This window comes from Lactuca sativa, chromosome 5, assembly GCF_002870075.4.
Source record: "Lactuca sativa cultivar Salinas chromosome 5, Lsat_Salinas_v11, whole genome shotgun sequence".
Lineage (NCBI taxonomy): Eukaryota > Viridiplantae > Streptophyta > Magnoliopsida > Asterales > Asteraceae > Lactuca > Lactuca sativa.
Window position 1 is genome coordinate 95552689 of NC_056627.2, and position 11936 is coordinate 95564624.

General features: G+C 30.5%; 2 protein-coding genes across 2 annotated transcripts; one reads left to right on the forward strand and one right to left on the reverse strand.

Annotated features, from left to right (window-relative positions):
* Positions 1 to 1206: 1206 nt before the first annotated feature.
* LOC111893241 (uncharacterized mitochondrial protein AtMg00810-like) lies at positions 1207 to 3156 on the forward strand. Its single transcript, XM_023889305.1, has 3 exons — positions 1207 to 1353; positions 1468 to 2212; positions 2984 to 3156. Exons 1-3 carry the CDS (start codon positions 1207 to 1209, stop codon positions 3154 to 3156), a joined length of 1065 nt encoding a protein of 354 aa, XP_023745073.1.
* A 1721-nt stretch (positions 3157 to 4877) lies between these two features.
* On the reverse strand, positions 4878 to 9036 carry LOC111893240 (transcription factor MYB1). The gene is made up of 3 exons (XM_023889304.2): positions 8855 to 9036; positions 5668 to 5797; positions 4878 to 5370 (listed from the first exon to the last, which is right to left on the reverse strand). Exons 1-3 carry the CDS (start codon positions 8982 to 8984, stop codon positions 4878 to 4880), a joined length of 753 nt encoding a protein of 250 aa, XP_023745072.1. The 5' UTR covers positions 8985 to 9036.
* Between the last annotated feature and the right edge of the window lie 2900 nt (positions 9037 to 11936).

Consider the following 11936-nt stretch of genomic DNA (forward strand, 5'->3'; position numbering starts at 1 on the left):
GAGGTTTATGTGGAGTTATTTATTAAAAGAAAAAGGTGATGCACTGTCTTTCTTTAAAACTTTTGTGCTTAAAGTTGAGAAGGAAACGGGTACTTCGATAAAAACGTTAAGGATAGATCGTGGTGGTGAATTTACATCTCAAGATTTTAATAGTCTATGTGATAGCCATGGTATGATGAGGCACCTTACAGCACCATATACGCTACAACAGAACGGGGTGGTTGAGAGAATAAATCGCACGCTTCTTGAGATGACACGAAGTTTGATTAACGCAACACATGTATCGAATTATTGTTGGGGAGAAGTTGTGAAACTTGCATCATATATCATCAACAGGATTACTACAAAGGCCTTGTCTGATACAACACCCTATGAAAGAAATTGTGGACGAAAACCCAACATTGAACACCTTTGGGTTTTTGGTTGTATAGCATATGCCAAAGTATTGGGTCCAAACTTAAAAAGTTGGATGATAGATCAAAGAAATTAGTCTACTTTGGGTCGGAGCCGGGGTCCATGGTGTGCAGACTATTTGATCCATCTACCAGAAAAATAATCGTATCTCGAGACGTTGTCTTTGATGAAAAGGCCATTTGGGCTTGGAATAGTTAGCTAAAGGACGAGATGAGGCTTGGAATGTTTTGGATTCAATGGGAAACGATCGTAGACACTGGAGCAGGCCCTGTTATGGGTGAGTTAAACCAAAACGAAAATCGACATGAAGAGGATGCTAATCATGGGGATCCTGATAATATTGTTGACGAGCCACAAGTTGATGTTGAGGTCAATAATAAGCCACAGGTTGACGATGAGGTCAATAACGAACAACTAAGGCGTTCGTCAAGGCAGGTTCAGCGACCAAGAAGGCTTGATGACTATGTAGTTAATCTATGTATTGTAGATCATTTTCTTTTCCTAACAATGAATGATGACGAACCAACTAGCTTCTTGGAAGCGGTGAAAAACCCTAGGTCGGTAAAAGCAATGGAGGAGTGAATTGATTCCATTATCAAGAATAAGACATGGAGGCTCGTTAAAAGACCGTCGGCTGTGATTGTGATAGGTCTAAAATGGGTGTTTAAAATCAAACATGATGCTAGTGGGGCGATAAGTAAGTAAAAGGCAAGGATAGTCGCAAAAGGATACTTGCAACAAGTAGGAGTTGATTTTGATGAGGTTTTTGCACCGGTGGCTCGCATTGAAACGATGAGGATCATGTTAGCTCTTGTAGCATCAAAAGGATGGGAGATTCACCATCTTGATGTAAAATCGGCATTCCTTCATGGTAAGCTTCAAGAAGATGTCTATGTTGAACAACCTGAGGGATTTGTTAAAGTCGGGTGTAAAAGAATGGTTTACAAGTTAGATAAAGCATTATATCGATTAAGATAACCTCCCCAAACGTGGAATATTAAGTTAGATGGTATTCTGAAAGGTATGAAATTTAAACATTGCGTGCAAGAATAGGCTGTGTATCGACACATAATTGGTGATGAACTGATTGTCATCGGTGTGTATGTCGATGACTTGATTGTAACGAGTTCAAGTGTAGATATCATTAAACGGTTTAAAGCTGCAATGTCAACCAAGTTCGAGATGTCAGACCTTGGTATACTTAGGTATTACTTGGGTATTGAAGTATACCAAAGCATGAGGGGTGTAATTGTTACTCAAGAAGCATATGCAAAGAAAGTTCTAAAAGATCCAGGGATGAGTAATTGCAATCCTACATTGATTCCTATGGATTGTAATAAGAAATTCACAAAAGCACAAGATGAAAAAGAGGTTGATGCTACCGAGTATAGAAGCTTGGTGGGAAGACTAAGATATCTATTACAAACTAGACCCGATCTTGGATTATCAGTTGGAATTGTTATTCGTTACATGCAAACACCGAAATTATCAATTATGGCAGCGGTTCAACAAATACTACGGTATATGAAGGGAACTATCGGGTATGGTATTTTCTATCCACATGAGAATCATGGAAAGTTAATAGGATATAGTGACAGTAGTCATAATGCGGATGAAGATGATGGAAGAAGCACTACAGGGCATGTATTTTATCTTGGAAAGTCACCTATTACTTGGTGTTCACAGAAACAAGATACAGTGGGATTGTCTTCATGTGAAGCGGAGTATATGGCTGCTTCAGTAGCAAGTTGTCAAGCTGTTTGGTTAAAAGATTTGATAGAAGAAGTGTTTGGGACAAGTGAGAAGAGGTGGCTCTTAAGACAGACAATACGTCAGCTATTGCATTAATTAAGAACCCAGTATTTCACAAACGGAGCAAACATATCAAATCTAGATACCACTATATTCGTGAGAGGGTAGAAGAAAAGGAGATCCGGGTTAAGCATGTGTGTGGTAATGAACAGAAAGCTGACATTTTAACAAAGGCACTGGCGAGGGTTAAATTTGAAGAAATGAGGAGGCTCCTAGGAGTTGAAGATCTTACTATGTAGATTCAAAAATTACGGAGGTGATTGTTGGAAATTTCTGAATTATCCTATATACGATGAGGTATAATAGGAGTTATCTAGTTTTGTGGGTTGACAAAATTAGATACTGATAAGGATTGATGTTAGGATCCTAAATAGATGCAAGTTTGTTATGTCTTGTATTCTATATAAATATATGCTTAGTTATTGAGTTGTGATATCAAGCGTGAACTAATTGAGTTTTTGTGTTTAGTTTTTCTCAATAATAACCATTGTGTGTTTGGTTAGATCTTGTTTTTCTTTGATTTGGATCAATTGTGTACGTTGTTAGTTGTCTTTCACAATTCAAGTAGGTATACATGGAAGATGGGGAACTCGATATTTTTAATTTTGCATAACATCGGAATTTTTTGTTGCTGCTTCTTCCAAGGGCCTATGTCTAAACATTCGGAAACTTCCAATTCTTCCAATTCAGATTGAAATTAATTCTTCTTATGCAGATTGAAATCATGAATAACTTTAATTTTTGACTATATTTTCAGCCCAACTTGATGAAAATTCAGAGGTCATGAATTTGTTGGAAAAACAGTACTCATCAATGTCTTTCGGCAGAGAAGTGGTGTCGAGCTCAAAAGATCCCACAAGAATGCTTACTTGTTCTTCCTCGTTCGTTTTACTATCAGGACACGGTGAGAGAATCTATAAAGCTAGATGAGAAGAATCTTCTGCCCAAAAAACAAAAAAACTTTTAACTTTTACCATGTAAGCAACAAGAACACCATAATAAATTTTGAAATTGAAAAATCTTCGACAATATAAAATTTAAATATCATATATAAATCATGTAAGTAAAACGAGTTCTCCATTTATCGTAAGATATCAGGGTTTAGCCAAGTGATCCAATTTCCATAATCTAAATCTAGATTTATAAACTTCCTAGATTTAGGCATAGAATCTTGGCATCCCATCAACTGAATCATAACAGACGCATATTTAATCCACTTCAAAACAGTCTTTCTCCTTCTCCTTATCAAAATTAGTGAATTTTGGATCTTTAATGTCAATGTATACCGGTTCGAAGTCATCTTTCTAATCCGAATTGGATTCAGAAACTCGATAAGTTAGACCCTTTTCTGGAGCTTAATTCACCACTGCTTCTTCACCACAAGAAACTCGTGACCTTTTGCAAGATATTCTAATTGTATTGAACCCTAGATTCATATATGACTGTGGCTTTCCATCCTCCTTTTCATTTCTATAATGATTCTGCAGTTCTAGTGTCGTGGGGTTTCCAAAACCGATACACCCAAATTTATGTAAATATCGTTTCCATTTATCAGAGAGCATCATATTTTCTTCACCAATGAGTTCAAAAGCAGCTTTGGTTGTCTGGATGAAATAGGAGTGATTTTTCGATAATGTTTCTTGATTGTTACCTTGTCTACTATGCTATGGACTTGAAGGATTCCATAATAGGTCCATTTAGGCACCATTTACGTTTCTTTCAGCTGAACAATGGACATCACAAACTACTAGGCTTTGATTGTTAAACTAGAAGTCCTGTTTTGTTTTTATGGCTTTTAAAAACATTTCACATCACTTTTATTTTGAATACTTTTGACACCATTATCCTCTAGTATCTTAACTTCATCAAACAATTTCGAATAAGGGGCTTTTATTTTGGCAATGTTTTTTTATCGTGTTATAGGCTTTGACACATCTGATGTAACATTAACAAATTCATATTCACTGTCTAAAAACAAATAAAAGGATTCAACAAATTTCAACTAACCATAGCAACCTATTTTATAACATTCAACAAAATTCAACAATAGTAACCAACTTTATAATAATAAAAAAAATTCAACATAATAGAACTAACAACAATCAACAAAATTCAACTAACAATAGTAACCTAGTTTACAACAATCAATAAAATTCAATAATATTCAACTAACAATAGCAATCTACTTTATAGTAACTAATTTCTTGATAACATATATCCTTCTTTATGGAATTGCTTTTGATTCTACGTTTGTTGATTAACAAGTAGAAAATTTGATATAAAGATTAGTAACCACTTCAACATTAAGTAGGAGGACATTTAATTTCTTTATTTATATACTAAATAGCTGTTCAAAACAAAAGTTATATAATAAAAAATATATGACGCAAATAAAAAAAAATTAGAAATTCTTTTGATTTTATTATAAAATTTATAAATCTTTTATTGCTTCGTACTCTTTTATTACACTAAGGTTTAAATACGTCTATCATACCACATTTTTCAAACTTCACCAAAATATATATATTCCAACCATAATATATAATATATATATTACATGAAAACATTTATAATATTTGATAGACACGATACTTACTTTATTAATTTATTCGGTTTATTACATGCATGGCGATGAGTGAAACCACGTCAAATCAAGGTTGCTGTGAATCCATTGGGTTCAACATGATCTCATCCAGCGAGAAATCAAAGAAACCATTGTTCTCTTCTTCTTGATCGACAACATCTAAGGCCTCTGCCTGCGCTGAAGATTCACCAAATGACCATTCAATGTCTCCTTCAATTTCCATTTCACGATCATCAAATAATTCGTCAAGATATTTTTTAATCTTGTCATCATGTAGCACATTTGATGACAGAGAGGAGACGTTAAAGTTGTTGTTGCCACCTTCATTCGACGAGCTTATAAAATTACCACCACCATTGGAGACAATTTGTGTTTTGTCACTCGTGGACAAATTTTGGGTTTTGGACATGGTATGCGGTTGTGGATTGATACTTGTGACTGGAGCGTCTTGTAACAGTTCTGTCTTTTGTTGTTTGGAACGAGGCTGAATATGAGTGTTCCAATAATTCTTCACGTCATTAGCAGTTCTTCCAGGTATTCTTCCCGCAATTAACGACCACCTAAGATTAATTAAAATCTACATTAACCTCCACACACTACAAGATTTAATGGCAATAACGCGACCCATGTCGCTGCTAATGCTACAAGATTTATTTTATTTTATTTTTCTTTTTTGATCGACACTAGGCTTCAAAATAGAATCTTTTGCAATTCGAACTTGTGTCAACTCCATAATTTCTTACCGGTGCCAAATTATCACAACTCCATAGTTTCTTACCAGTGGTAAATTATCACAACTAAATAACCCGTTAATATTGGTGATATTTATTGTAGATTTATATTTAAATAGTGCTTGCCTGTTTCCTAGAATCTGATGGAGCCTAAGCATGAGATCAACTTCATCTTCAGCAAAATCACCTCGTTTTATATTTGGCCTCAAATAATTCAACCATCGTAGCCTGCAACTCTTTCTACATCTATTTAACCCTGTAAATATCATGCGAAAAATATTAACACGGAAAGTAAAATAACAAAAAGCGTCGTATTAATTAGACAAAATTTTACATAAGTAGTCCTTATGGTTTATCAAAAATCATAAACTCAATCTTTGCAAATTATTTTTGAAAAACATAGTCCATCTGGTTTGCAAAATACATGAAAAGTCATTTTGGTAACACCATTAGTTTTCGTCTTTTATTGTGAGGATAATTTGTTTTTTTTAAATAGTAATAAACCATAATAACCATTAATGTATTTTTGTCTATATTTTATGTTTATTAATTTATAGTTTTTCTATTCTTTTACTTTAACAATTCAGTTTAAACTTTGTAAAATATTATTTTTACCGATTTATTTTATAAAATTTTGTGTTTATCCTCGATAGTATATATATATATATATATATATATATATATATATATATATATATATATATATATATATATATATATATATATATATAAAGAGAGAGAGAGAGAGAGGGGGGGAGGGGGTAGGGTCAAATGTTGATTGAGTATGTAGGGATTAATATAAACTAATCTTCTAAAAATCTAAATAATGTATATTAATAATTTTATTTTGTAATTAATATCATTAATTACCTAAATCACCTTTTATCCCTTATAATTATTATAATTAAGACTACTTACCTTAATTTTATTGCTAACCATATTTATATTTGTTTACCTCTTTCTTTAATTGCCGCAATCAATACCATCGCCACGTCATTTGACGAATATCATTAATTACCTAAATCACCTATTATCTCTTATACACTTTTTAAAAATACCTCCCATTCTTGTTAAGAATACATCACATCTTGTAAGAATATTGCATGTTCTTTAAGATTATTAGTTCTTTTGATGTAAATTCCTAATAAGAATGGATTGAATCTTCATTATTTCTTTTTAATTGTTGTAAATATTTATTATTTTGGTGTCATTTCATCAAATGAGGAGTTTTCTTTTAAGAATTGTTTCAATTTTAAAATATTCTTCCTTTGTTGTTGAAATTATTTTAAAAATACCTTTTATTTTAAAGAATATATATAAACATTCTTTAAGAATGCTCTTGATTAAGAATTCTGATTTTGGAGAGGACGTACGCCGAAATTTTTTTAGGCTCTACCTTTTATAAATTTATAAATTTTGAATTTTGTTTGGTTCATGGATTTTAAATTTTGAAAGAATATATAAGTATTCTTTATGTATTATAGATAATAATTAATATAACGAATTTGATTTGAATGAGTTTGTAAAATTTATGGATTTGACTAGCTACTTTTCTAAATTTACGTGTTTATTTTGAAATATGTGTGGGCATAAATATACGGCAGTCAATGTTGTAACCTGAATTTAGAACTTATGTTCGTTAATTTTTGTTTTTGAAACTTATTGTTTTATGCACTTGTTGCTTTATATTTTTATGTATCTACGTTTTGAATTATTTTTTTTACATTTTCATTCTTAACGTTATGTACGTTTCTAAAGTTAAGTAAAATCACATATAATAACTCTCGTTCGTTAACTTAAGAATCATATTATAGTGGAGTTTATCTATGTTTCGACGTAATTATTGTTTTTACATTTTGTGTTTAATTTCATCTATGTTTCTACATATGAGTCGGGTTACACATAACATATATAAGGACTTTCGTTAGTTAACATAAAAAATTAAAAAAAAATACTATTTTTTTACATGCTTATATATATATATATATATATATATATATATATATATATATATATATATATATATATATATATATATATATATATATATATATATATATATTCGAGCTGGTCAACATTTCTACATAATCGACGTAAATTTAGAACTTTCGTTCATTAATTTTAAAAAAACTTATTCGCTTTTATATGTGCATGTCGGATTAAATTCGAGTTCGTTTACGTTTCGATGCTAATTAATTTTTATGTTTTTCGGTATTATTTTGTCAACGTACTTATTTTCTCATACATAATAATAACTACGAAACATAATAAATTAAAATAAAATAAAATAAAATAAAATAAATACATTGAAACATAGACCAACTCGAATTTTTACTAACACGCAGATAAAAAAGAAAGTAAGTTTTTTTTTTAAAAAAAAACTTAATGAACGAAAGTTCTAAATTTACGTCGAATGTCGACACAAAAATAAAAATAAGCATGTAAAAATTGTTTTTTTTTTAAATTAACGAACGAAAGTTATTATATGTGACCCGAGTTGTTCTCAAGAAATGTACATAAGATTAAGTATAAAATGTAAAAATAATTATGTTGATATATAAATAAACTCGAATAAAATAAAATTTTAAGTTAACAACCGAAAGCTATTATTTATGAATTGGCTCATACGTAGGTAACGTACGTAAAATTAAATACAAAAACATTAAAAATTTATTTAGAAATAAAGATGAACTCGAACTTACAAATACATGCATAAAAATAACTAAGTTTTTTTAAAGAAAAAAATAATAAACTGAATTTCTAAATTCAGATCGAAAGGTTGATTATCTTGAATTTATGCAAACACATATATAAAAATGAGCACATAAAAATTAGTTTTTTTTCATATAATGAACAAAAGTTATTATATATAAACTACGGGGATACACACAAATTTAAAAAATGAAGGATGAAAATAACATTAAGTAAAGTTTAAAGTAAAAGAGTTAAAAGTAACATTTTAAAAAGAAATCACAGAAAAATAACAAACTCAACATAAAATATAAACAAAATTACATAAATGATCCATATCATTTACCCATAGTTACAAAATTAGTCCATACTGCCTGAAAGGACTAAATTACCCTTAAACTAATAGGCAAAAAGTAATAAAATTTAGCAAAAAGGATCATTCATGTAAATTTTGAAAACCAAGGTATCATGTAGGTCAAATTTTTTAGCAAAGACTGAGTTTGTAGCATTTGGTAAACGATCATTTATGTAATTTTGTCTATTATTTTTCTCTATTTTTCAAACTGAAAAACTATGCGAGGACCATTTTGTAACACGATAAGACTTGCAAGGTCTGCATTACCGGTTCTGCGAGGAATAAGGTGCCATTTCCCTTCGCCGTATTGTTCAATATAATCCTTGAGAAGCTTATCTTCATGTGCACTCCATGCACCTTTCTTCAATCCTAAACCATTACTACTGCTTGGTGTCATTTCTTTTGTGCTAATTATGCGAATTTTATTCGTAAATATATATAAACGTGAAGTTCAAGTTGTGGTGAATCTTTCTCTATTTATGCCTTAATAACGTACAAAACTCCATGCATCAAACCTAATACACCACCTCTTTAATGACCGAAAACAAATGAATGTTTCTAACCCCCGTTCTCATTATCAATACAGGCAACCTAACATGCACCCATATATTTCGACAAAAAGGACAAAATTGCCAAAATGGTCCCTCTGGTTGTTAAATATAAGTGATTTTCCTCCAAAAACGTTTGATGGTGAATGAATGGTATAATTTTGTGTACTTTGGGTAGTTTTGGTACTTATATTGTTAACTTTACTAGATTGGGCCATAACTTGTTAAAGTTGACAACTTTACATCTAGGGCCGGTTCATTTATTTTTTATAACCTGGGCGAGAACAAAAAAATAATTCCCCTATGTTAATAGACAAAAGGTAAATATAAACAATTTGATAAGTACACAAATATAGTAAATTTCACTGTCAAACAAAATCAATAAACAAAAACCTACAAAATCACCTAAAATGTTGCAATCATGTATTTTTTGTATTTTATTTTACATTAATTAGCAATTTGTAAAAACTCACTCTTGATACATAAAAAATGATTGACCATTCAATCCCATCTTTCTTGAGTCATAATACATCGGAGATACAGCTTCAAGAGCTTTGATTTTGACAGCTCAACCAATATTTCTGCAACCATTTTAAGTCAATTAGTCCCAGTTCTATCAAATATAATATTGAAAAATGTTGCCCATTCAGTGAAAGTAACACTAATCGGTAGCATGTAAATATAAAGATACAATCTTCAAAATATATAAATCTCTGTTGTGTGTGCATGATCATTAGGGGTATATTTTGTAATCAATGGATCTATGGATCTGTAAATAAAATTAATTTCACAAGTTCACCGTGAATTTTTAAAGCCTTATGAAATCAATTTTACAACGATGCTGCCCTTTCTCACGTCGGAATTCAGTGGAAGAGTATTGGACTCATTCTTTTGGGCCATTATTATCCTTAGTATAGATATAGGTGGACATTGTGCCCCTAAAATTTTTGTTGCCCTGGGCCTAAGCCCAAGTCGCCGACCCAAGTCGCCCAGCTATGTGGCCGGGTCTGTTTACACCCAACGATCATTTCTACAATTTTGTCTTTTACCAAACCAGAGTGACCAATAAATATTATTTTATTGGATTATTAGTTTTTTAAATTTATTATTTTTTAATTTTTTTTAATGGTTTAATTAATAAATAAATATGTTGGATCTCGCACAATAGATGATTTTGTGTTTGACTTTTTATGCGAAAGGAGTTTCGTAGTTTATGTTTTTTGGTCTTCACCTGTATATGTAAGATGATATCTTTGATATCGTAGTTTTTGTTTTCGTAGTCTAGGCTAAACATCTTAAATCAATCTGTCTTGACAGACTATCTTAGCTGAGGTGTTATGACCTCATTGGTTATATCTTAACCGACTTCCTTGTAGAACTTATCTAAAAGGAATGTTGGTTAGCGAGTGAGACTACCTTTTGAGATTGTTCTTATGTCTTTGTAATTGAGTATATTTTACTCTCTAACGAAATTTAGATCTTATTTTTGTCTTTTGTTCATTCAATATCATATTTGAGTTATGATTTCGTTCTTATAGAATCATATAATCGTACAAAATATTATTTTTATTATGTAATATTATTATATTAATAAATATTATTTTATTGGATTATTAAATTCTTTCAATTATTTTTATCCTTAATTTCATGTTTATTGGATTATTATATATTAATAAATATTTTTTAATTATGCATCTCTCTTTTTTATTGAATTATTAATTCTTTTATTTTATTCAATTGCAAACTATTTTTTATTAGTTAATTTTTTAAAAATATTTTAAATTAGTTTTTTAAATGTTTTCTATATTATTTAAAAAAAAACCCAAAAAACTCTCACCCACCCCCTCTCTTAATTTATTTTAAATATTTGGAACATAACATATTTTAGATAACAACACCACCGTCACACGTTCCAATGGTAGTGGTACTATCTAAAATATGTCTCAAAACCTCGTACAAAAAAAGGAATTAATCCAATTAAAATGAAATTAAAAAAGAAATTAAAAATCCAATAAAGTAATAATATTTCTTATTATATAAATATAATATATTAAAAATAAATTTTATTAATATATAATAATCAAATAAAAATGAAGTAATCCAATAAAAAGAAATTAATTAAAAGAAATTAATCATCCAATAAAATAATATTTATTAATATATAAGTAATATATATTAAAACTAATATGTATTATGATATAACAATCTAATAAAAAGAAGATTGTAACATTCTAATGATGAGGTAATTCTAATTTGACCCTATAATTGTTTAATATTGTATATTGGTCCCTAAGTAAAAGAAAGAGTGGAAAAGGCCCTTAGTGGTATATTTGGTAATTTCGGACTTTGGGAGTACGTTTGGCCACGTGTGAGCGCTAAGTGTACTAGGTCGCGCCTTAGTATGTTAGGAGTACACCTCGTATGCAGGACATACGCGAGGATCGTGCAAACCCTAATTTTTAGGGTTTGGCTCATATTTAAACATCAATATAGCCTTACATCTCATGTTTATGCAGCCTCCTTCTGTGATTAGGATTTCTTTCTTGTTTGCAACCTCCATGAGGTATAAAGCTTACAACTTTACCACTCCATCTTGTAGATCTAGACTTTTGTTCTTTTAACACACTTTTTGGTCCCAAAATGGTGATTCTTCAGCACAGCATGTTCTAGACCCATTAAGTCGTCCTTTCAGACCTTAAGAAGGGTCTTGAGTCATAAAAATGGAGTCATAATGGGTGGTTTTACTTCGTGCATTCTTTAGAAGGTCTTAATGTATTAAGATGTCTAGTTAAGAACTGAAT